Consider the following 27,643-nt stretch of genomic DNA (forward strand, 5'->3'; position numbering starts at 1 on the left):
ATTCACAATTCTGATTGCCGAGGAAATCCAATTGTTGGTGGGAAAGAGGCACTAATAGCAAGGAATATGGATTTCCTTTCATATCTGATTTGACCTCTGAAATTAAAGAACAGGGTGAAACAATTTAGAGTCTTAAACTCTTGCTGATTTACTTGAAATCACCCAGCAATCTACCAACAGATGCTGAACTACTTTCTAAAGGGTATCTGAGTATTGCTATCTTGAGAGCTCTTTATAATAATCGAGCAATCTTATTTTATTTACTTATGTACGAATGTATGAATGTATTTGCAAATGTTTTATTCCTTTTCCCCAAAGATTTCAAAGCACTTAGAATAAAATAACTGCAAGACCATATTAAAAACCACCTAAAACTATTTAAATTTAAAACAATGTAAACCGAAAGCAATTTCAAATTATTTATGTGCTCACATATATTTGTTCTGCCTTTCACCTGAAGATTTTCAAACATTTGCAATGAAACAGCCCCAGGATGATAATAAAACCGTTTAAAACCAGCCACGTAGAACAAAATGACAATGGTCCAACAAAAACACAGCCCCAAATGAAGCAACAACTAGCAATTGCATGCAAACCAGGGGGGGGGGGTGGGTGTTGTCGTATAATTCACATGGAGGTGGTCCAACATTTGTTTAGCTGTTTGTCTGAAACATTTCTGTACTGCCCATCAGCGCATAAGGTTTCAGGGGGATATACAATATAAATCATACATTATTCCAAGAAAGTAGTAATACAAGAAAACTAATCATCATAATCAACCATAATGGAAGACAGCAATAAAAATATCCATTAGAAGACTAAGGGTGCATCTACACTGTAGAAATAATGGAGTCCGACACCTCTTTAGGTGTTGTGGCTCCATTTTATGGAATCCAAGGATTTGTTGTTTTGCAAGGTATTTAGCTTTCTATTGCCAAAGATTGCACCAAATTGCAAATCCCAGAATTCAGTAGGATGGAGCCATGTCATTTAAAATGGTGTCAAACCGCATTATTTCTACAATGTAGATGCACCCTAAGAAGTTGTACAGATTAAAGTGTGCAAGTAAGAAGATGCATATTAACCTGATGGCAAAAGGGTGTTGAAGTTAAGAATTGAGTATGCCTAGGAAGGGTGTTTCAAAGTTAAGGGGCTACCAGAGAGTAAGGCCTGCCATTTTTTTAATATCATCATCATCATCATCATCATCATCACCACCACCACCATCATCATCATCATCTATTTATATAGCACATCTATGTACATGTCACTTTACAAACAGTTGCAGAATAAAACATTTAAATACTACATATTTAATAAAATAAAATAGTAAAATACAATATTAAAATACGATTCCCTCCAGGGATAATGCAAAATAAAGCAAAATATGCAGTAGAGAGAATCAAATATACTAAGGATATAAAACATTAATCCAAAATTCCAAAAGTATTAGAAAACAAGGAAGTTTTCAGTTTGGATTCCAAAACAGTGAGGGAAGGAACGCTCTGCAAGTTTACAGGGAGGAAGGCACTTGGAAAAGGGGCTCAGATAAAGTTCTTAAGTAGCCTTAAAAATGGGATCTTTGTAGGACCGTCGGCCCTCTGTATCCATGGATTCTTTATCATGGATTGAAGCATCCATGGCTTGAAAATATTCAAAAATATATATAAATTGCAAAAAGCAAACCTTGGTTGTTCCCTTCTATACAGAGACACCATTTTACTACATCATTGTGTTTAATGAGACTTGAAGATCCACAGATTTTGGTATCCACAAGGGGCCCTGGAACCAAATGCCAGCGGATACCCAGGGCCCACTGTATTTGAGTCACAACCTGCATATTAGCAAATGTCAGTAACATGAATTGAGCCCAGAAATGTGGTTCTTTTAAAAGTGGAGAAATGTGAACCAACTTGACAGTTTTGGCGAAGATTCTGGAAAGTTTAGAAAGAGAAGGGGCCAAGTGGACAGCATATATAAGGGCATTCACTGCCCTGGGATAGGCGTTGAGAAGGCCATATTGGCCTCTGAAAAAGATGGCAACTGAAGTTATATTGGGATTTTTATCCCCCTTGTCCCTCTCTTACATGCTTTAGAGACATCACTAAGTGTCCCTTTACCAATCCCTAACTTCATATGCCAGAGCAGTGGGGTGTAAAGATGTAACTCCATTTCAGTGTTTGAATAAAATAGCTTTGGATGAAGTCTTGTGATGCTTCACTGAGACAAACGCAAAGCTTTTTGTTCGCGCTCCTTCTCATGTCATTATGCATCTTTGTTTTGACTTAGTCCCTCAATCTTTTTGACAATCTCAGGCATGAGAACAGAGCTGTCTCGCTTTTATATTTTTATTTTACTTTAATTTTTTTCCCCTCTCACAGAAAAGACTTGCTTGCTATTGATGTCGTAAGATGAAGGGACAAAAAAAAAATGAAATTCACATCGGCAATTTCAGCAATATCTCAGACTGATAGGCGCCATTGTTGGCTTAAGTGTTCCTCAGTATAAAATGCCAATTGTCTATGCCTTGAAGAGAAAATCAGCATGTTCACGCAAAATGTCAATCCCTAAAACACAATAACATGTAGTTGCTACTCGAGATTTGCTATCAAGAGAGATAAGGGATGTTCCACTGAATTATGATATGGGGCTTTAAAGCCTTGTTTTGTATTAGAAGATATTAAGTGACATTCCGGGGTGATAAAACCGTGTGCTGCATAATACCTGGAGGTTTTTTTTAATATATGAGAGTGAAACATGATACAAGGCATGCCATGCGGTTAGTGATATTATCCTAGCCTTGCTATTTCACCACTGATCTTAAGATAGTAACAGGACGTTTGCTATTATGATTGCTGGGGTCCAAAGGCCAAGGATGGGGTTGGTGATATCTGCTCCATGTTTCAGCCTGAACTTTAGGGAAGCTGTCCAGGTTGCTGAACTGTATCCCCCAAACAGAGTTTAGTACCATGCACAGAAGGCCTGAATCACAGAATCATGGAGTTGGAAGAGAACCCAAGGGCCATCCAATCCAACCCCATTCTGCCATGCAGGAATATACAGTCAAAGCCACCCTGACAGCTGACCATCTAACCTCTGTTGAAAAACCTCCAAAGAAGGAGACTCCACCAGAGAATACCGCAGAATGACAGTGGTCATCTATGACTGCCATGGGACACCAAAACTAGCCTCTTAGTCTTGGAGGCAGTTAAAGGATGGATTTTTGTGGGTTTTTCAGGCTATGTGCCCATGTTCTAGAAGATGCATCTCTTTTTATAGCGTCCGTGGGGCGCCATTAATGTGCTTGCGTACAATGATGATGTCCACGTGACACGGTGCTGTTTGGGCACTGCACTGTGCGGACATCATCGTTGTGCGCCCCATATGGATGAGCATGCAGAACGATGGTGCCCGCACACCAATAGTAGAGCTAGGTGTTTTTTAGCTTTAAGAAGAAATTTTGGGATGTTCTTATCAAAGGAGGAAACAAACAAACAAAAATGTAACCTACCAGTCCTGTACAGCTGATGCCTGTGAGTGTTTATAGAGTGATGAATATGCATCAGTAGGTCAGTATCCATCGGCACTCTGCAAACTCTCAAGACTGTCATGTGGCCATGGGTCTAAGGAATAATCTAGTCCCATATAGGGTATGATATATCAGATTGCAAACGTGATTGACTACATTACGACATATTAATGTTATATTAGACAAGTCTTGGATGTCTGTAGATGTGTATGCACTTTTCAACATACATAATTTGGAATTTAACTGATGGTCAGTGTAGTTGGACTCTTCATGCTGTCACTAAATGAAAGACTCACACTTTGAGACCGAAAAGACAAACATTCACTGTCAGTCATTCAGTGGTGTGTTTGCTTACTGCTTTAGCCAGACATGGCTAAAAATCTTACTGCTTAGCCAACTAAAACTAAATATTTTTGGGACATATGGGCCTAAATCCAATTGATGGTTCCAACTACAGCAGGCTGGAGGATAAGCAACATTTTGATAAATGCCATCGATTCAGTGAGTTTGCCGCAGCTGAGATTAGTATTTGGTTTCAGAACATGGTCTGCTTCTATTAATGCATATGCTTTTTTGGTGATGATATTCTAGATACTTCTCTTTCTTTCCATTTTCCCCCTTCTGTTTAATCTTCTTTCCTTTTGGGGGGCATGTATATTTCAAAAATCCAATGAAAATAAACAAAAATAAAGATGAAATGACACGTTCTTAAATATATTCCCTAAATCAGGGGTTTGAATTGTTCAACCCTCCAGATGTTGTTAGATTGCAAATGCCAGCAGCCCTGCCATAGCCAGTGCTCAGGAATGCTAGGCATTGCAGTCCAATGAAGTATGAAGAGCCACCTGATTTCTACCATAACCCCAAAGGACAACATAATGTACAGTTATATTACTAAAATGATGTATGTAAGTGTGTATACAGTGTGCCCTCCACATTTTATGGGACCCCTGTGAAAGTGGAAAAAACACAAATAAAAAAACCCTTTTTTAAAACCTGAGAGAACACCTCTCTAGGAATCTCTAGGTCCTCCAACTCAACTCTTTGATAAAGATCCAGTGGAAGTTGGCCATAGAATTGCATTAGAGGACCCACAAATGCCTAGAAAAGTGTTTTCCATAGGCATTGCTAGGTCCTTCAGTGTGACTCTGTGGTCAATTTCTGGCAGAGTTGTGCTGGAAGACCTAGAACTTCCCAGAGAAAACATTAATAAAATTCGTAAAAGTCAAAACTGCAGATGTGGAGGGCTGACTGTATATATTATATCCTTATATATATTATATAGCAATCCAGGCTTACACGCTTGTGATTCAAAGCACTGCATCATCTGCAAATACTTTAAACAGAGTGTTGCTTTTAGGAGCACAGTGACTGGCAGGACCTACTGTATAAACCAACATATCACCTGTGGTCCTGCAATCTTATTTTTGTGATTGAAAGAAGATATACAGGGTGTCATGTAAGCAGTATGTGGGCAAAACAACCATAGATTTTACGAACCTTAAGCCTACTATCCTGACTATCCAGACATGCGCTGGTAACCTCTCAGCTCGACTTTTGTAATGCACTCTACATGGGGCTACCTCTGTGTCAAGTTCGGAAACTTCAACTGGTACAGAATATGGCAGCCAGGCTAGTTACTGGCACATCTAGCTTTGCCCACGTTACACCAGTTTTTAAATCCTTTCACTGGCTGTCTATTAGTTTCCGGGCGAGATACAAAGTGTTGGTTTTAACCTTTAAAGCCCTACATGGCTTGGGCCCTGACTTCTTGCGGGAACGCCTTCTCCCATATCATCCTCCCCACACTCTTCGTTCTGCTGGGAAGAATCTGCTTCAACCAAAGAGGACTAGACTTTCAGCAGTGACCCAGCGTTCCTTTTCAGCAGTTGCTCCTAGACTCTGGAAGGACCTACCGGATGAGATCCATCAGATTACCAACTTGGAAACCTTTCAGAAGGCTATTAAGACGGATCTCTTCTGGCAAGCCTTTCCAGACTAGGTTCACCTCTATTTTCCTGTCTCCTCCCCTTTCACTTCTCTCCTCTTTTCTCCATCCCCTTTTCCATCCTATCTGGATCCCTGCTATACAATTCTTTTTTACAAATCTTCTACTGATTTTAACTGTGATTTTATATTATTGTTTTAACATCTCTATCAAATCTCTTTTTAGTATTACTATGTTTTTATGCTGGGGGGAGGGATAGGTTTTTTGTAGAATTTTAACTGTATCTTGTTTTATTGTTGTAATCTGCTTGGATTCCAAGTGATTAAGCGGAATATAAATTATTATTATTATTATTATTATTATTATTATTATTATTACCATGAAGGTAAAGGAATCAGGGTCTGGGAAGGTTGAAGCCTGTCTGATTTGTCCCTGTTTGGTGTTGAGGTGCAATCTCTGTTAAATATTCTGGAGAAAAGGAAGACTTTCTGGATTTATAGGCCTAAGACCCTGCCACCACATAGCCTAAACCTAGAAGATAATACCATCATCCACTGAAAAGTACCGAAAACAGTGTTCCAAACTACCACCTTGGATGCAGTTCAGTTTTGTCTTTAGCAAGTGAAGGCAGAAGCCAAAATGTTTTACGTGTGTTATAATTTTTTAGTTCTGTTTCTTAATCACTTTAGTGTCCGTGTCTGTGTCATTTCAAAAAGGAAAGAGAATATTAGGAACTGGCTTACAGCTAGATACTGAAGGAAGCTGAAGCTTCACCTGTGTTGAACTAGAGACAATCTGAGATTTCACATGGAGGCCCTTGAAATACCAATAATGGATTCCCCCTTTTTAAAAAATAAATGTTTTCCTTCAGCTCATTGGAGAGTACAGTTCCATTCATGTTATTGCTTCCTAGATTTTTTAAAAAATAAATGAACCATTGTTCCCTCGCTCACCTTCCACTCCCTAATAAATTGTCACATACTTGTTATTTCAGGGGGCGAATGGTTAATGTGCACAATATCCGACACTTGTTCTCCTGTCTAAGTACGATGAGCTTTCCTAGTTTGCACAAATTAAGATGATAACCCATCGGTTCGGGTGGCCGACCACTTTCCATCTTTTCTCAGAGAAGCCCATCGAAGCTGTGGATGGCATTTTATTTTATTTTTTGCATGCTTTCAGAGGGGTCCTGCTGACTGCCAGCAGGGTTCTGTGTGTGTTCGCTGGGCTATCGGTGATAATGAGCTCCATTGACGTGTTTCATGTGCCCGTTGGGAGCGGCTGTAGAAAAGAAGAGAGAGCTCCAACCTGGTGTGTCTGAAAGAAAGATACAGAAGCTGTGCTCTGCCATTAGCTCTGAATTTTCAAGCCTTCCAGCATCGAACTGCATGAGTTTGAAGATCCGGGGATAGGAGGAGGGAGGAACAGGGTAGATGAGAGTGGAATCTGGCTGTTCATTTTTTGCAAGCTTCTCTTGCTTTTGCTTCTAGACTGACTTGTAAGTTGTAGTGCTCTTAGCCATCTGTGACAGATATGGGCAGGTAGGGGGATCTTTGACCTGTATGAAATAAATCTAAAGAACAAAGGAGAACTTCAAAGAATACGACGGGGCCCAAACACTGTTGTAGGCCCTTGGAAACAATAGCATCCATATATTTGAGTTTCTACTGTTCATTAACAGGTTTTGGAGAACAGGTTTTGGAGAACAGAGGAAAAGCTGGCCTGAGAACATTGTTGGAGGCAGGGCTCCTTTAATTTTCCACATTTTCTTTTCCCTTTTTCCTTAAAGGGCTTGTGGGAACTTTGCTCCAAGGAAGTGCATCAGAGACTTGCCTCTGAACCAGCTAGTAGCCAGGAGCTCTGTACATAACTAGAGTCCCAGTTGATTGAGCTCTTTAACAGAGGCCCACAGGGGTTCTTTACACTGGTGTTTAGCAGGGGAAGTCTTGTTCAGTGCCTCCTTAAGACTTTTCAGTATGGACACTGGAGGCCCTGCTGCAGTCACCTGCAACACTTGTGGGATGTTTGTCTTCTTGCCTAGAAATGTGGGGAACTTCACCTGCACTAAGAGCAAGTTGATGGCCCTCTTAGAAGTGAAAGTACAGCAGCTGGAGGCCCAGGTAGCTACACTTCAGCATCATAGGGAGCAAGAGGCTTTCCTGACCAGAACGGACCAGATGGTCCTGAACGGGAAACACACAGAGGAAGTTGCTGGGGAGGAGGAGGTCACTTCACATACTGCAGAAGGAGATGGTTGGAGGAAAGTCACACACAGAACTAGGAAAACCAGGGAACGTTCTGGGAGATTGCAGCTACAGATTCAATTTGAATCTCTGTCTGTTATCAGAGATAATGAGGAAGAGCAGCACGGACAGACTTCAGGGACAGAGCAGGGGACCCTGGGAGTACCACCAAAGGAAACAGTCACTGCTAAGCCTCAGAAGAGGCATGTGGTTGTCATGGGGGGGGGGACTCCTGAGAGGCACTGAACCAGTGGTTTGTGGGCCTGACAAGATGTCTCGGGAGGTGTGTTGTCTCCCTGGGGCAAAGATCCATGATGTGACAGAGAGACTGACAAGACCATTATCCCTTTCTTTTGGTTCATGTGGGAACCAAAGATACTGCAAGGCATAGCCTTCAGAATATCGTAAGGGATTATGAGGCTTTGGGTAGGAAGTTGAAAGAGGTGGATGCCCAGGTTGTCATCTCATCTCTTCTCCCAGTTGAAGGGCATGGTCCAGGAAGGGAGAAGAAAATAGCGGATGTAAACAACTGGCTCCGTAGATGGAGATGTTTAGCCTGGAGAAGAGAAGGTTAAGAGGTGATATGATAGCCCTGTTTAAATATTTGAAGGGATGTCATATTGAGGAGGGACCAAGCTTGTTTTCTGCTGCTCCAGAGAACAGGACATGGAACAATGAATGCAAGCTCCAGGAAAAGAGATTCCACCTCAACATTAGGAAGAACTTCCTGATAGTAAGGGCTGTCCGACAGTGGAACACACTCCCTCAGAAGGTAGTGGAATCTCCCTCCTTGGAGGTCTTTAAACAGAGACTGGCTGACCATCTGTCGGGGATGCTTTGATTTGGATTTCCTGCATGGCAGGGGGTTGGATGGCCCTTGCGGTCTCTTACAATTCTATGATTCTATGATTCAACGCACTGGAACAGCACCATAAATCTGAAAAGGAATGTCTGCTTTATTTTACAGCTAGGAGGGTTTCGGGTTAGAAAGTCTAGGAACCTTTGCTTCTTTGGAATTCTTTCCAGATACTTTGATCCTCTGAAATTCAAGTCTAGTGTCATTGCTGCTGTTCTTGTTAACTCTTTCTAAGTAGATTCAAGATTTTTGTGCAAGGTACCTGAGATAGGAAATTAACAAATGAAATTATCCAAGGGGAAAAAAAAGCTTAACTGTAATTTAGCTAAAATGGTTTCCCAGAATGTAGTTTCAAAGGTAGCTTAGCATGCTCCCAGTAATGGATATTTAATGCCACAGTTAGTTATTGATATTTTAAACTGTCCTCACCTTCTAACATAGGAGTTCCCAATCTGGGGGTTGCTCGACCCTTTCTTGAGGGTTGCCAGGTTGGGATTACCCCCTGCCTCCCCTCCTTCCTTTTTCCCCATGGGTGCCGGCGCTAGCACCGGCAACTGTAAGGAGAAGGGGATAGGGTCGCTTCCTCCCCTTCCCTTCTCCTCGCGGGTGCCATTGAAGGCACCCGCAGGGAGAAGGGGATGAGGACGGGGCTGCCTCCTCCCCTTCCCTTCTCCTCACGGGTGCCATTGAAGGCACCCGCAAGGAAAAGGGGACGGGGACAGGACTGCAAGCCCCAGCGGCCTTTGCGGCCGGAAGTCCCGCCCCTTCTTCACTGGTGGCTTCCCTGATTGGTTGGGAGGCCGGGAAGGGGCGGGATATCTGGCCGCAGAGCCCGCTGGGGCTTGTAGGCAGTCGAAAGTCCCGCCCCTTCGTCGCCTCCCAATAAATGAGGGAGGTCGCGGGCGGGACTTTCGCCCGCAGTGGGGGTCGCAGCCCAACAAAGGTTGGGAACCACGGTTTTAACAGGTCTAGGTGAATAAATATATAGTTAAACATTATGTTACCTGGCCAGAGCTTGGAAATAATTTGTTGAAGAAATAATGTGTTATCCCAATTCATTTAACTTTTAATAAGAATTTCTAAAGTCATTATTGATATTGCTAAATGCCAACATAGTTAACTCAGTGAGTAGCAATGAACATGTCTGGTTGTTTTAATTTGTTACTCTTGAAAGTGTATTATGGGAAACTTGTTGAGCTGCTCTTTGTCATAGATGAAGATGATGGCTAGGAAAGAAACTCTGTTGGGCATTCGTGAATAGATAATAGAGCAAAATCTGTTTTAACAGCAGTAGCTGTTTTAATCATGTCATTAAAAATGTTGATGTTTAATTCCTTTGTAACTTTTGCAAATTAATGTTTTAGTTGGACCTTTGAAAGTAACGGTAGTGATTATTGCAAATTATCTTAATAATTTGGGTCCCATTTTGAGAGAAAGGCAGAATGTAAGTGCAATAAATAAATACAGTGGGCCTTTGATATTTGCTTTACAGACCCCCATGGATACCAAAAATAGTGGATACTTAAGTCCCATTAAGTACAATGGCATAGTGAAAAGGTGACCCTTGTATAAAATGGCAAACACAAGGTTTACTTTTGGAATTTATATTATTTTTTAATATTTTCAAGGCTCGGTTGAATCTGTGGATAAAAAATCCCTGCATAAAGAGAGTTGACTGTAAGTAAAAATAAATTAATCAATCAATGTTTCCATCCCTGGCTCATGCATATTCACCATTTTGGTGTGTGAACGAACCACCAAAGATATGACATGACCCCACCAACACCAGGAGATCCTTGTATCTCCTAAGTGGTAACATTTTTGTTTTCATTAGTATCATCTTCCTCTGCCAGCAGTTCAAGTATGCACAAATCAGCTGTGCAGAATTCCAGTGATGTACTTAGTCTCTGCCAGCCAAGGCCCCACTGTGACAAATGCTGAGGACTGTTGCATTAAGAAGTCATCTGATTCATCCTTAAGCTAGTCCTTTAATATCTCGAAGCATCCTTGACAGCCAGCGATCCTTATCTGGTCTGTTCAGACTTTCAGTGACTTGAAAACTCTCTTGTTAATATGTCCGTGGGAAGAGTGGAAGGGGAGAAAAAGACCCTCTAGAATCATCCAATGCACTGTTATTGTATCATTTCTTCCTCCTTCCTTCTTTATAGGTTAATTTGGCACAGTTCTCCTTCCTTCTTTTGGTTTCATCGTAATCCATTCTGCATCTGTTTTGCCACTGGAGAGACTCACCCGGAATTGACCTCATGACTTGACATGAGCAGAAATCATGAATTAAAATGTTGAAATCGTTAAAATAGGGAAATGGTAGATGCAAAACGTGATTTTGCAAGAGTGGGAGATAATGAAATGCAAATTGCTATAACAGCAGTGAGTGACTCCCAGCCAGTGACTCTTCCCCCCCCCCCCCCGCCTTGGATGAGATAACAGCTGTGCTATATAAGGAAAGAAAAATTCAGTCCCAGTGGATCATTTGGTGGCTTCAACATTTTTCAACTTCCCTTCCCAATAAATTGTCCAAATGGATCGGGGAGTTAAACTACACAAGACTGTGTAAGGCACCAAGAATGTTGGGTCAAGGACTTTAGAAACAATGACCATGCAGTTTGTATTGGGCGCCATCATGGGAGCTGATGGACAGTGAACTACCATATATACTCATGTACAAGTCGACGTCATGTATAAATCAAGGGAAGGTTTCAGGGTCAAAATCCTGGATTTTGATATGACATGTGGATAGGTCGAGGGTAAAACTTAGGAGTCTATAAGGAAGGATGGAAAAGGGGAAATACCACTTCCGCCCCTCCTTCTCCTTCTCTGGACCTCTACCAACCAATTTAACATCAGATTGAGCAAGGAAGCAAGTGAATTTAAATGGAGATTTGTTTCCATAGGAAGCAAGGTATTGCAAAATGGACTGGAGACAGAAGCAAGTGGTTTTAAATGGAGAGTTTTTGCCATAGGAAGCAAGGTCTTGCAAAAGGGACTGGAGAGATGGTTTTAAATGGAGAGGTTTTTGTTTTTTTTAATAGGAAGCCAGGTCTTGCAAAAGGGACCAGAAAGAGAAGCAAGTGGATTTAAATGGAGAGCTTTTTTGATTGGAAGCCAGGCCTTGCGAAAAGGACCAGAGTAAGAAGCAAGTGGATTTACATGGAGAGGTTTTGCCATAGGAAGTCAGGTCTTGCAAAACAGACCAAGTGGATTTAAATGGGGAAGTTTTCCAATAGGAAGCAAAGGCTTGCAAAACGGACTGGAGGGGGAAGGAATTGGGGTTCAGTGGAGATTGGGACATCAGGCTTGCTTGCTTTTGGACCTTTCTAAGCACTACTGATGCATTGTCCCTTAAGTCTACCCAAAATTTTAGGGTCAATTTTGGGGCATAAATTTCTCGACTTTTAGTTGAGTATATACGGTAGGTCATCTGATGACATCTTTCTATGTCACCACCTACACCCATAGGTTCCAGCCCAGCACTGACTGAGGAGATTATTGCATTGCATTTAAAGCACCTTATTCCCGACACCCCCAGAGAAAATTTGGGGGGACAATATTTTTAGAAAATTTCATTAAAAATTGTTTGGATCATGGCAGGCTTCTAAACGTGGTGGAAATGTTTTTCCCACACCCCAGAGGTCATTTGGGAAGCATTCTGGAACAACAAAAAAGGGTATTTGTACTCCTGGGTTCCACAAAACCTAGCGCACTTTGCCCACCTCCATGCTAGATGCTCATCTGCTCTGTATACAGAGCAGCGAAAGAACAGCTGAACAAATTGCTTTTCAGCAAAGAGCTCTAGAGATGCGCTGGCAAGAAAACCAAGGCACCACCTCACTTTCTACATAAATATAAGCCCAAACATGCAACTATTATCGTAATTAATTATAAGTGGTAACAGTTAATACTGTTTTTGTTCTGTTGAGGAATGATCCCTTTCAAAGCAGCCATTCATAATAATAAACACATCTCTAGGCTTTAGATGTTAGCACTTCAACACTTTCAAGTGGAAAAGAAATGTTTAATTTGCTATAATGAATTGAAACTTGGGGGGTGGGGGAAACCAAATATTTGTTAATTGCTTCAGATCTGTCAGTTGCCATCAGCTGAATTAACTTGATAAACTCATCTTCAAAATTAATTTCCAGATGGTACCTTGCAGATTATTTTAAGGGGCGCCTCCAAACCTTCCAACCCAATTTATTTATATTGGGGGGGGGGGGAGATTAGGGAGCATCTCTACCACTTTTTACATGACAAAACAAGAATGTCTCACATGTTAAGGGTGTGTTGTAACTGGAATAAGAGGACGCAGACTGAGGAAGCACAGGGTTAGCAATGAAATTCATAATGATATATCATTTTTCCTAGTTCAAAGGGGAGATAGGTCTTAAATACATATAATTACACTGCTGCATTATTTCACTCATCCAAAAGGCCTGTAGCACATCCCCCAAATTGATTTGGATTATAATTATGTGTCTGGCGATGTTGATGTATCGTTTTTAAATGGTTATACTGAGACAGGGATCTATGGAAGCTCTAAATTCAGGTAGTAAAGACCAAGAGCCTTTTTCATATTTAGAGAGGAGCTGTAATTCAGTAGTGGGACACTTCCTTTTCATGCAGAAGGTTCTGTATTCAATTCCTGGCTTCTTCAAACAAAAAAGGGATCAGGGAACTGTTGATGTAAAAACAAATGCGTATGACTGTGGAGAGCTGATACTACCATGGTTTGCCATGGCTCCATCATAAGGAATCCTGAGATTCAGTTTGTTGAAGACACCTTTGGTTGAGCTTGAGATGACAGGGGTTGAGGATTTAATTCTGGACTGGAACCAGGCACTCAGGTTACCTTGGGAATTGTAGGTCATGGGATTGGACTAGAGTTCTCTAACAGAAAATACTAAATGGAACTAGAGCTTCCTGTCTCCCTTAGGATGGAATCATGGCAATTGAAAGTGGAATGAAACTGCTATAGCTGTGTAGTGTATTAGGGAATTCTTCACTACATTTCTAGTGTATCAACCTGTAATTTCAGCTATTTCCTTTTTGCTGTGAGAAAGAAAATGAAAACCACACTGTTTTCAAAGGCTATTCACAATATGGATTTATTCTGTATAAAATTCACACATTGGGTGTTTTGCATAGAAAATAACATTTTATGCATAGAAAATAATACAGCCATCCCTTTGTATCCTTGGGGGATCTATTTTGGATCCCCACACCATGGATAAGAAATGTGGGACCTCAAGTCCCATTGTTCACAATAGCGGCGTGATGTGCACATGACTGCTAGCACAGCCACATAAACGCACCACCATTGAGAACAATGGGGCTTGCCATCATGGATTTATGGATCGGTGGATAGCAAGCCCATGGATGGTGAGAGCCCACTGTATTGCAGTTGTGATGATTGACTCTCCCATTATCTGGGCAACACAGCTGAGGAATAGTCTCCTTCCAGGTAAACAAAGGTTTGATGATGTGATAGTGTTAAGTCGCATTTATTGGGGTCAATATCATGAAGGAGTCACAGGTCATGAAAGGCAACTGCCCAAGATGTTTCCAAGGAAAAGTTATAAAAAGCCTCAGGTGACCATGAGACAGAGAGATAAATAAACAGGGACAAAAGAGCTATGGAGAGCCCGGGGGAGGCTGGACAGAGAATCCAGACTCTTAGCTCTCCTCTCCATGAACATCCAGAGACCTGGAACTCCACCTGTAGCTTAGTTTAGCCACATATTTTGATCTAGGATGAATATGACTATATGATGTGGATTATTTGTTCAGGAAACTTTTGTTGGTGCTTTTCTTTCTACAATATTGTCATTAGAATTTCTGCTGTCCATTTTTAAGCAGATGATGGAAGACATTAGAAATCCATTTGTAATTAGGAATGCGGGGCATTTTACACTCCTATCAGCTTTCTTTAACTTTTATTTTGTAGCAGATGTTGCTATACTAAGTGTTAACAATTAAGGAAGGTTCTTAGAATGATAGAAATAATTTATTGGGAGGTAATTAATCTACCCCCAAAGTTTCTTGTATAAACAATGAATTAATTTATATTGGTACTTGCGCTTCTGTGTGCCTAGATATTGGTGCCTGTGGATCAATGAAAATCCATCCAACACTTACAAAAACAATAGGTATGTTTCCCCTTCAGTGTATAATTGATGAGCAAAATGAGGAGTAATCCTGTTAAACAGTTAACTTTGCGTGCATTATTGGGTTCACAATGTTGAATGTTAACAAAGATCGGGCAAAGTGGCACGAGCGCATACTCTCAAGTGAACTGAGTAACCTGTTTGTAAAGATATGTGCTTGGCAGAGCAACAGAAGGGCTTGGTAATAAAATGCTCTGTCATTTGATGTTAAAAATGATGGTGGAATCATTCAATTTATAACACAACCCACTCAAGTTCAGCATGGGTTAAACCTTGTATGTTTCAACAGGAAAAATTTGAAACCTCATCTACTGAAGTTAGTTGGATCCTCTGTAGCATTCTTGACTCAAAATGCTTGGCATTGGACTGAATTCAATTGGTTTTGTTCTGTTCTGCACACACACACACGCACCCCATGGATAGCAAAATCTGTGGGACCTAAAGTTCTATTCTTTCCGATGTTAGTGCAACGTCTGCAAAACTGCTTTGGTGTGGCCGTGTGCACTCACTGCGAATAAGGAGAACAGGATGGAGCCATCCACATATGCTTCAGTCCATGGATAGCAAGCCTGCAGACAAGGAGAGTTTACTGTATATGCAAAAATTTCCAAAATCAAAAAACTTTTAATCCCAAGCATTTTGAATAAGGGAGACTCAACCTGTACCTTGTCTTAATCTCAGTATTGTAAACCATCTTGGGCCCTATGTTGAGGAAAGTGGGAAATTAATTTGCTAATTAAATAAATAAATGAAATTAACCAACAGAATTCAAGCCAGAATATAAATCTGGAAGAGCATAGAGTTCTACTAGTGTACTTGCATTGGTAATGGCTCCTGGAGAGGAAGAATAAAAGCACTGGCCATGGCCAAATCATTGGCTGTTTGAGTCAGGAGGCAGAGCTGTTGCCAAATGCTGGACTGCAGCCTTTGCACTCTGAGTAAACCGTTTGTGCAAGGAGGTACTGGATACCTCCTTACGCAGTGTCAGAAGAGGCAGAACTGCTAGTACCCTAGTTGCATAAATACAGTTGCTCCTCCAAGTCCGTTGACTTGAAATGCGCAGACTTGGAAATCCACGGAGGGGCGATCACTATTAAACTCATTGGGGTGCGTGCCCATGGCATGCGCCCTGCATGCACATGCCCCATTCAAACCTATGGACTTGAATATGCGTGAGATTTTGAACTCGTGGGGAGGGGGGTCCAGAATAGATTCCCCACGAGTTCAAAGGGGCGACTGTATAGTGGTCCCACAGAATTCCAGCCTCTATAATCAGCTAGATCTGAAATTCAGCCTATGTAAACAAATTGCATTGCTCTCTTTTCGCTTCTCTTTCTCCTCCTCCTCCAAACTGATAAATATTCTAACCTAAGTAGATCCCCTCCTATATCTGGTGGGAGTAGCTTGAAAGCCAGCATTCTAGTTATTGCTTATCATACTGAACTGGTAAGCTGTAACAAATTTAAGTACACATGTGTGAAATTCATTAGGGAGTCTTGGCACCAGATAAATTACATCCAGGATAAAGGATGTGGATTAGGAGGCTGTGTTAGATAGGTACCCCGCTGTGACTCTCAGGAGAATCTGAATGCCGTGTGGGGGTGGGAGATGGATGGAATTTCAGCTTTGGTGCTGGATTTCTCCGCATTTAAAACACGAACAAAATGGAAATTGTTTTGTTGTTGTTGTTCTGGTTAATCATAGCAGCTTTTCCCATACTTCCAATTATCCTTCTCGAGCCCTGCGCTTCACAAGAAAAGTCTAAAATTGTCTCAAAGAAAGAAAACCAGGGATGCTTGCAGTGAAATCTTACGTACTGGAAACAAAAGCATAGCAAAGCAATAGTTTTGGGAGGAGGTCTGCAGCTGTGTGCAAGATTGTGAAACTTGGGGAGAATTAGGCACAGGCAAAAGCTGTTGTGTCTGCTTTGTGGGATTTTTTTTTTTTTTTGAATAGCCATTTTTGTGTTGTAAAATAAAGCTACCTTGCCTAATAGCCATGCACTCAGAAAGTCTTGGAATGTCTGGAAGTGTCTGGAAATAGGCAAAGGAGTCGGAAACCCTTTTTAAAGCCAAGGATGATCAACATTTGTATGCAGAGACTGGGCACGGGGAGGGTAGTTTCTGCTCTCCTTCAAGGAGCAAGATGCCTTCGGTTGGATCCGATGCAAGTGGGTTCTTGTTAGGGAACAATTATGCCACAATCATTTTGCTAGTCTTTACAGTGCTACAAGGTAATCTGCCAAGAGTGGAGTATAGAAGAACCTGCTATACCAGGCCTAAAACCAGCCAGCCAGGCTAGACTCTGAGCTTTCTTTCCCACCTGCCAAAGGCCTGATTATGTTCTTAAATCTGAATGCATATTCTATCCTTAGAACATACTCTGGATCACACACACACTCCTTCTGTTGAACATGCTATGGATCTCTCACACACAGCCTCCATTGACAGAAATATAGCCAGAAGTTAGTGGGAGCTATTGGGAATGTTTCTACTTTCAAGAACCATTTTTCTCTAAAAATGTTGTCCCAAATTGACACCGAGACAAGAGTGGCCTTGCAAAATTTCGACAGTGTGGAAAAGCTGATTTGAAAGGCTTTGAATGAGTGAAAGAAAGATATGAATAGACATCCTGATTTTGACCTCAACAACCCAAATTTCCATAAACTGCCTGTGGGACGTGTAGTAGTGGCAGCTTTCAAAGAGACACTTGACTCTCTATTTTGTATGAAACATGTGGTTGTTCATGGTATTGCATTATGCAAATCTACAACAGATTTAGCACCTGCTGCAGATAAAAAAATGGTTTTCATGCAGGTTTTGGTCTGTAACTGTTGAGCATCAAAGATAGAATCATCTCCATTTCATAGACAAAACATAATTGATTTTGAAGCGCAGTGATGGATATTTACTTAAAAGAGGCATTCATGTTTGTGGGGTGGTTGGAAACGGTGGTAAATGTGCATAAACAAAATATGTACATTGCTTTCCATTTTCATAATGAATCTACTGTACTGTGATTAATTTGATCTGACTGTCTGTTAAATGCCGACGTTATTCAACAATAAAGTGGGAAGTAGCAGGGATGACAGTTTCTTGGAAAGGAGAAGGCCCTTATTTTGGTTTGTTACAAATTCTTGCATTGAGCTGATCACAGAAGCGTCGAACCAGAGCTATTAAATGGGGGATTCTGAGAGTTGTCACCCAAAATCAGTAACATTTCCAAACTCTGTTGAGAACCATATTTTCAAAAAATTTAAATCAGTAGGACTTGCAACCAATGGCTTGAATTCTCTTGTTAGTCCCAAGAAGAGTAACCCAATGAAATAATAGGATTTATTTGTTGACTCATTATTCAAGAATTGATTCATTAGGTTGATGCAAGTTGGGATTAGGGATATAAATCCCTGACCATTTCACCCTAGTATTCTAGGTGGATAACATGGGCTGCATCTGCTCTCAGAAATAATGCAGTTTGACTCTGCTTAAATGGCCATGGCTCATTGCTATGGAATCATGGGACCTGTAGTTTGTTGTGGCCCCAGTGATCTCTGACAGAGAAGGCTAAGTATCTCACAAAACTACAAATCCCAACATTCTGCAGCATTGAGCCATGGCAGCTAAAGCAGTGTCAGACTGCATTAATTGTGCAGTGTAGATGCAGCCATAGGCAGTGTGACAGCAGCTTGAGTTATCTCCCCATTAGGGGAAGAACGTGAGCATTTCATTGAAAAATTCTCCCCATAATTGAAAATCCTGACGTGTTCTTGGGGGGGGGGGGATTCTGAAGAGAAATATCTGGTGTGAGGGGGAAGAGTAGGTGCCAGCTGTGCTTACAACAGAGCAACTCCTAGGCATTTGGGATGCAGCAGTATGGCCTGGACTTGCATATGTGGAAGGGATCTGTCTGGGATAAGTGCAGCTGGGTCTACTCTTCTTTTTCCTCTCCAGCTTCAACACAGCCATACAACCCCTGATGTCATGATGGTCAGAAGCCATCATGGGATTTGCATGGGGTTAGAATTTGCATGAGACATGAGATCTTGTGGGGATGAGGTCTTCTGAATGGCCGTTCCTTCGTGAGACTGGAGCAAGTCATTTATAGGCCTACCTTACATGCTCTTGGCCATTGTGTTGGTTGGCAAGTAGGATGAGTCAGATGTTCTTGGGAGTAGGATGGAGTAGGAGATGCAGATACCTGCACAAACTTGCAGAAATCTTGAGGCTCATTCATTCTTCCTGGCAGGATTTCCTGGCTGCCAGGAACCCTGCTTTTGGACTGGGAAATGAATAATTAAGAATATTCTAACCATCTATTAGTGGAACTGTCCAATAGGGTTCAGGTCAATATGTAGCAGGTGGGATGTTTTTTCCCCCCCTGGGTTCTAGACACTCACATTCCTGGTTTATGACACTCCATTACATTCCCCATCCCCGGTTTTCTGATTCCTTTTCTTCTCAAAATTCAATCAACATCCCATACTCACTGAGAGTAGGTTGTTTGGTGTTCCTACCCATACAGAGATTTAAGGTTTGTTTTATGAGTTTCTTTTGTACTTCTGCAAATTTCTTGGGTTTCCTCAACCCCTTTTCTATATGGCGGTATTGTTTAGGTATGTCAGCATCCACAATTGAAGAATGAGCATATTATCACTGTAGAGACTTCTGCTGTGTATAAGACATCCTAATAGTATGTGTGTATGTGCATGTTTGTGTATGCTCATAAGATGTCCTATATACAGCAGAAGTCTCTGCAGTGATAACATGCTCATTCTCCAATTGAGCCCAATGATAGATAGATAGATAGATAGATAAATAGATAGATAGATAGATAGATAGATAGATAGATAGATAGATAGATAGACACAAACACACACAAACACCTATATTACAAAATCTTGAGGTGAAATATAGACAAGAGGCCATTTGAAATCTATAAAACGATATCAGATAGTGGTTGGTGGTTTCCCTATCGATGGGTCAGTAAGTTTGTTTCTGTTTATAGTCCAAATATGAATGGCATGTTCAAGGTGCTAAACCCATTTTCCAAAATAAGGGCAGTATCCTGGATAGCTGTGTTAAAATCTGGACCCATAATGGATTCATGGCCCAAGTGCCGAGGAAACTATCAACTATCACTGAAACAGTTGAGAATATGTAACAATTTTACTCATTTTAAACAACTCAGAATGGTGTAGTTGTAACAGAATTGTGTAATCCCACCACCTAGAAGTTTCTCCCACCCATCCCCACCCCAAGATTAGGGAGTATCTCATATTTCAAGGACTCTGTAGTGGACACATACAAACCCATGTTTTAGGAAAGGAAGAAAATGTGCTTAGAAGCAGCCATAGTGTTGCTGACCTTTGGACAGAAAAGCTTATTTAGAGAGGCATGTGGTAGTCATTTTGCGGGCCTGTACCATTCCAGGACATGTGTATGGGAGCTAGGGTTGTAAATCTCTGTACTTCTCATTCTTGCAAGGAGGAACAAATACATATTTCACTTTTCTCCCAACTGTGCAAGTATGTGAAGTTTTTTTAAAAATCACTGAGCACTATTTGCATTCTGAATCTCAGAAATGCATGTGGGTATTTGTGCAGAATAAGTTTTCTGCACATAAATCATCATTTTATTTGCAAAATACATGACTTTTTTTACGTAGGACATGTGTATTCTGTGCAAAAGACACACTTTTTTTGTACAGATGAACAGTTTATAAGGAATTTTACAAATTGTAAAAACCCTACAGACTCCCTTATTCTAGCTGGAAGTGTCACTTGCATGTCAAAAAACAATATTAACAGGAAAATTAGTACTTTTAAATATGAGTATTTCCCCCTCATCTCTAAGGGAACAAAATCAAGTGTTGGAAGAGGGTAACATGGAAGTAACAAGGGTGACTTCCAAGTAAATAATCCCAGGTGAACATTTTGAAGGTTTTAAAGGACTACAGAAAGTCTGTACTAACTGAGGAACTGCATATTTGAACTGGTAGTTTATAAGAAATGTGAGGACTGTCAAGGTTTTATTTGTATGGATGTTGACTCTAGTTTATTCCCTTGGGAGTCACAAGGGATTATCCACCTCCAGAACATTGTAACCGTCCAGGACTCTCCTAAGGCACTCTGTGTCTCCGAGGAACTCTAGATTTGGCACTCCACTCATGTCAGCATACCAGGATCATGTGTCTCACATTAGCAGTATGCGAGCCAAGAATAAATGGGCTTTTCTGGAAATCGGTTGGTATTCTTTGTAGCATCTTCAGACACTGAATCAGCCCTGGAATATGCAAACAAATCAAGAGTTTAACTTAGGACAGCAGAATGTGTAAATGGTATAAAGTAAACTTAAACGATAACATCCAAACATGCCCAACTGGGCTTAACTGAAACAAATTACCTTCCTTCATTATAATTTACTGCACCACTGACTTTAAAAAACCAAAACATTTCTAGCACTTTTCCAGCATTCATTGGCCACCATCCTGTTACTGACTTTTGCTATTGTCTGCCTTCAAGTCCTTTCTGACTTGTGGCGTCCCTAAGGCGAACCTGTCTTGGGGTTTTCTTTGCAAGATTTGTTCATTGTTTTCCCTTGAGGCTGAGAGTGTGTGACTTGCCCAAGGTCACCCAGTGGGTTTCATGGCTGAGTGGGGAATCAAGCCCTGGTCAAATAATGGTCCCTCTTGGGACATAACAGTTGTCAGGGATGTAACAAAAGCAGTCAAAGGATTCAATGTAAAGTCTCAATCAGGGAGAATCCAGTAATATAGCCATAATCCAAGCTTATGCTCCAACCACAGAGGCAAAAGAAGAAGAAATTGAAAGTTTCTATGCAGAAGATAAAGAAGAAATGGATCACACACCAAAACAAGATGCATTGCTAATCATAGGTAACTGGAATGCAAAAATAGTATATGGAGCAGAATCATGGACTGTAGAAAAATTTGGTGTAGGAACAAGAAACCAATTTGCAGGAAGAGTAAAGATAGCAAATACTAAAGTTTAAATGGTTCATGCCATCATATTTCCCATTTGTTTGTATGATTGTGAAATCTGGACAATGAAGGAAGAAAAGACGCTAACGCTTGACATAGTGGAGAGCAGTAGAAAAAGAGGAAGACTGCATTGTAGATGGATAGACTCAGTCAAGGAAGCCATGGGCCCGATCACTGCAAGCCCTGAACAGCGTGATGAAGGAGAGGGTGACTTGGAGGTCTCTCATTCATAGGATCACCATAAGTCAATCAGCTTGACAGCTGTTAACAACAACAACAACAACAATGGATAGACAGTTGCTTCCAGCCTTTGCATGGCTTCTGGGTCCAAACACAACCTGTCTGCACTCAGCAAACTTTAACTGAGTAGATAAAGAGGTCTATGTAATTATAAAACCGCAGTCGGTATAACAAGAGGCTAAATACATAGCTGTGGATTTAATTAGACAGTGGTACAAATTAATAATTGCGGCTTCAGTGAGAAATCTGTGACTTTAAACATGACAAAAACCCCATCACTGCACAGCTCATACCTCATTATATCTCGCTGTGTGAATCTTCCAGTACATTGGCATGCTGAGCTGAAAAGGCAAACGTTGTCGATATTTGGTTATCTTCCTGGTGCAGAAAGGGCTGGATGGAGATTAAATTCATCCCCAACAGAGATGTGAGGACATATTGTTCTGTGCTGTACATGTGACTGTGCCTGGGAGGTGAATTTTTGACATGTGAGACTGTGTCTGTATGGTTATGCATGTGCGCATGAAATCAAAGCAAGCCACGGAACACCAGGCAGGTCTGTGTGAATGGGGATAGAGTCAGTTTACTGATCCTGTAGGACTCCAAATTGGAGATGACCCTTAAGGGCCAATATTCTGTATCATATGACATAGCATAAAGCTTCTGCAGGTGGAACCATGTTGTTGTTGGCATTTCCAACTTACAGTGATCCTAAAGTGAACCTGTCATGGCACTTTCTTGACACGTTTCTTCAGAGGGGGTTTGGCATTGCCATCCTTTGAGGCTGAGAGAATGTGACATGCCCAAGGTCACCCAGTGGGTTTACATGGCCAAACTAGGATTTGAACCCTGGTTTCCAGAATCCTAGTCCAACACTCAAACCACTACACTGGCTCTCTGGGACCATGCTATAGTTCCCTTATCATCCCCTCCAGGATTCTCCATTTAGCTACTCTAGCTATAGACATTCAGTAGCTAGTGGAGGGGGATCAAAGAAGCATTATTGTTATTGTTCACTGGAATCCTATATAAGAGTCGATGTCATAAAACTAGATGTTGCTGTATGGATTAAAGACACATCCTGATGGTTCCACTCAAGCAAATATTCTGATGCAAACCTTTAGGGCCAGGTTTCAGGTTTTCAAATTAAAGCTTGATTCAGATAAATTGCAATTTTGCATTGAAACAGGAAGCATTGATGTGTGGACCTGAAATACTGAAATCAAGATTTCCGTTTGTTTTCTCTCCCGAAAAAAAGGAGCATGGAGACTTATCAAGGCAACCATTAAAAAATACTGATTTACTACTTCAGACACTTTCTCCCATTTGTTACATGTCTGTGCTACCAAGAAGGCCAGAGTGTAATTGTGCAAGTTGATTTGAGCAATTATAGAGCTTGATATTTTATTAATCCTTATTTTTAAAGCTACTGGAAAATAGTAAATGCTATATTGCTTATTTATTATACAATTATGTTTTAGTAATGATTTTTGTCAGACTGGATTAGAATGGGGGAATTTAATTAAACACGCAAAACAGCAATAAAAGTGATTTTCTCCCATTAAAACAAAACTCTTATTAACGTGTTCTGGATCTATAGATTTCTTTTATTAGAACCCCTTCTCCTAGAGATGCAAATACACAGTTTAAATTCCCGTTGTTAATATGGCATGGTATGTTTGGAAAGAGGCCATGTGGCTAAATGGGAAAACCCATCCTTGCATGAAGAAGGTCCCAGGTTCAGCCTAGCAAGCTGTCTTCTACCAGGTTGCACCATTTGTTCATCTTTTCCAGAATTGTCTAGTTTGCCTGTATGTTTCTGTCAAACAGAAGGGAGTGATGTGGATTTTTTTGGGGAAAAGGAGAACTGGGAATTTTTTTCCCAGTGCTCTGAATAATATTATCTAATTTAACATGGTTGGTTTATAGTCAAACACATTCAAAAGCGTGAATGGAAATTGTTTTCAAAGTGGAAATTATGATAGTAGAATATATGTAATAATACAAATAGAATATGTATAGATGTTTATTGTTAAAAGCTAAAAGCCATCATAATATAAAATAGATCCAAACAGTAAATACAAAAACAGTAGATATATAAAAAAAAAACCAAGGCACAAAAACCACAAGTAAAACAACATGGTAAATTTAGTAAAAGAGACCCATCAACAAATAGAATAATATATACAGGTCTGGAAATCCAAAATACTGCAAAACCCATTTTTCCCCCAGTGGGTGGCTGAGATAATGACATCTGAATGAACTAGTGACATGTCATCCTCCGGCCTGCGAGGGAGTTGACCAGGCAGGCCCAGCTCCATCAGGGCTAGCCTGAAGGAAGTGACTACTCCCTCCATAACTGTCATCCTCTGGCCTATGAGGGAGTTGACCAGGCAGGCCTAGCTCCATCAGGGCTAGCCTGAAGGAAGTGACTACTCCCTCCATAACTGTCATCCTCTGGCCTATGAGGGAGTTGGCCAAGCAGGCCCAGCTCCATCAGGGCTAGCCTGGAAGAAGAGACTCCTCTCTCCATAACTGTCATCCTCTGGCCTATGAGGGAGTTGACCAGGCAGACCCAGCTCCATCAGGGCTAGCCTGGAAGAAGAGACTCCTCTCTCCATAACTGTCATCCTCTGGCCTATGAGGGAGTTGACCAGGCAGACCCAGCTCCATCAGGGCTAGCCTGAAGGAAGTGACTCCTCCCTCCATAACTGTCATCCTCCGGCCTATGAGGGAGTTGGCCAGGCAGGCCCAGCTCCATCAGGGCTAGCCTGGAAGAAGAGACTCCTCTCTCCATAACTGTCATCCTCCGGCCTATGAGGGAGTTGACCAGGCAGGCCCAGCTCCATCAGGGCTATCCTGAAGAAGAAGAGCCCTCCCTCCAGTCCATCTGCCTTGGTCCAGGCCTCAGAGGGAGAGAAGAACCATTGGACCTGATCCCCTCCCCCCGTCACCATTCCCTTCTCCTTTTGTGTTGTGTCTTTTTTTAAATTGTAAGCCTGAGGGCAGGAAACCGTCTATTATCCCCTCTGTTGTAAGCCACGCGGATTCCAGTGATTGGGTGGCATATAAATAAATCCTATTGTTGTTGTTGTTGTTGTTGTTATGTATAACTATCTAAGTAAGTAAATAACATCTTTTGGCCTGACTACCCCAACCTACCTTAATATCAGTATAATAATCATCATGCAAAGGAGGTCTGTTGAGCTACTGCAGACCTGCACAACTTGCCATTAGGTAGGGACCAAAATTAAAGTAGGTTGAACTTCTTCGGGCTGCAAATTGGTTTTAATTTAAAATTAATTAATTAATTAATGTTATTAATATTAATTCTGTCCTCCCCCTCCTCTGCCTTGCCCTCTCCTCAGGAGAAAGCTGAGTGGTGGAGAATCCCTGAAGTTGTTCTGCATCCTTGCAGGCTGCATGCACTCACTAATGGGAAGGGACTGAAAACATCATTTTCCTTGTGCCCAAGTCAGCTGCTGTACAGACCTCTTTTGTTTGATGTAGCTGCTGCCTGTTAAGTCAGGTTTGGGAGTCATTTATGACTGTGGTAATAGTGACATGATTGTGACACAGCACTGCTGAATACGGAGCAGTTACAGATCCATAACTCTCGGTTACAAATCTGTAACTGCAATGCAGCCATTATTTTTTATCTTTCTATTCCCCAATGGGCAACTGAACACTAGGGCTTGTAAATGCTTGTCTCCTTAGAAGAATAACTGTTGTTGTTGTTGGTAGTGTATGTCTTCAAATCTGATTTGTTCAAAGGAGGCTTTCCATTGCCTTCCCCTGAGGCTGAAAGTATGTGATTTGTCCAAGGTTACCCAATGGCTTCCATGACCAAGTGAGAATCAAACCCTGGTCTCTAGAGTCATAGTCCAACACTCAGGCCATTTTTTTTCACACAAAAGCTCCTGAAATCCAAAATATGTCTGTAATATCACTTGCTAGGGAGAAAACAGTTGAGATTTTTTGTTCTTGTACTTGAGAAAGAAATAGACAATTTGAAGTCGAAGGCTTTTATGGGCAGCATCCATGGTTTTTGGTGGGTTTTTCAGGCTATGTGGCCATGTTCTAGAAGAGTTTATTCCTGACATTTCGCCAGCATCTGTGGCTGGCATCTGCAGAGAATGCTGGCATGGAAGAGAGTTGGGTATATACATTTACATCTTGCCTTTCTACACACCCAGAAGAATTCAAAGCCCAGTTTGTGGACTTTTAGAACCATTGGTAGAGGACCATCCTTTGATCGCAGAAATAGACACAAAAAAGCAGACCGACTGAGACAGAGCTGAGAAGAACATAGTGGACTAAGGGTTGTTCTGCAAGTGAATTAGTTCAGGAGGGGATCCCTGAGCGTACAGAGTTTTGAAGGACCATAGTTTGAGTAGGTTGACACCATAATAACAGGGTGCTGTGTCTTTTTTTATTGCTGAGACCATAGGCAGCATTTGTGTGGAAGGAGTAGGTAGTAACACTGCATTAACTGGGTTCACATTTTGATGTGTGAATTTGTGAACTGGAATGCAATTGTGCTTAACTTTCACACTTTTACACATTTTGCTAGTCAGCTCTCTGGTCAAAACCATGCATACAAAAATATTCACCCTAGTTAAAATTGCATACAAAAATGGATACATTATGGGGGATTAAGCACAAAAATTCACACTCCAGGGAAAGTAATGCACAAAAAGGCGTGAATGTAAGAGAAAATGCTTCCAAAATCTGCATGTATTCTATTCAATATGCATTCAGATTTCATGCACGTTAAAACATGCTTATACTTAAAGAAAACAAACTGCTGAAGAAACAAGAGTAATACATTTGTATGTTGGATGATGGGAACAACACTGAAAGGTTTATCCATCCCTAATGTAAACCAAGAGCTAAGAAATTTTCCCATGTGAGGAGACCCTTAATGTGCTGTGTTGGAGATTTTCCACTTTAAAAACTAGTAAAAAACACTTATTTAGCAGACAGAAAAATAACATGTTGTCTCTTTTTTAAATAAAATTCCAGTCACTATGAACAAGATCGGAATGCACTTAAGAGGAAGGAATGGGAACGGAGAAACCAAGAAGTCCAGCAGGATGAAGATCTTTTTGCTTCTGGCTTTAATCTCTTTGGAGAACCCTACAAGGTAAATAAGCACCTGATGCTGTATTTCGTGGTCATTTAACTCAAAACCATTTGCGTCCCAACTTCCCCAATGTTAATCAGACTTCATCCCCCCAGATAGGGCAACATCACCAAGGACATCTTCTTGGTTTCACGTACTATAAGCTTCCACATAAGTGCATTGATGAGTTTAATTAGCTGTGGCAATTGGGGGCCCTTTGGGCCACCACAGTGTTCCTCTGCATTACATCCATCCAGCACTTGATGAATCCTCGGCTCTCAGATTGTTAAATAGTAATAGAACCAACGGGGAAACAATTCAGTTGCAATTCCCAGGACTGAGACTTCTAATCAGATTTTATATCCATTTCTTGAATATGGAATCACTGCAAGAGAGACAGTGAAAGTCTCTCTTGTTCAAGGCCTGTTTTTACCAACCAGGCTGCATCCACACTACAGAAATAATCCAGGTTGACACCACTTTAACTGCCCTGGCTCAATACTATGGAATTCTAGGAACTG

The 27,643-nt window shown here is 41.2% G+C and overlaps 1 protein-coding gene across 5 annotated transcripts in view; it reads left to right on the top strand.

Annotated features, from left to right (window-relative positions):
* AFF2 (ALF transcription elongation factor 2) overlaps nt 1–27,643 on the top strand; it is a 400,785-nt gene that overhangs the window by 82,537 nt on the left and 290,605 nt on the right. For all 5 annotated transcript variants that reach the window (XM_089536318.1, XM_089536317.1, XM_089536319.1 and 2 more), the window contains exon 2: nt 27,023–27,143. In XM_089536318.1, the coding sequence (XP_089392444.1) occupies nt 27,023–27,143 (121 nt within the window). The remainder of the gene's footprint in view (nt 1–27,022; nt 27,144–27,643) is intronic.

The sequence above is a fragment of the Sceloporus occidentalis genome, unplaced genomic scaffold (assembly GCF_023333645.1).
Source record: "Sceloporus occidentalis isolate IW3139 unplaced genomic scaffold, rSceOcc1.0.p SCAF_8, whole genome shotgun sequence".
Taxonomy (NCBI): domain Eukaryota; kingdom Metazoa; phylum Chordata; class Lepidosauria; order Squamata; family Phrynosomatidae; genus Sceloporus; species Sceloporus occidentalis.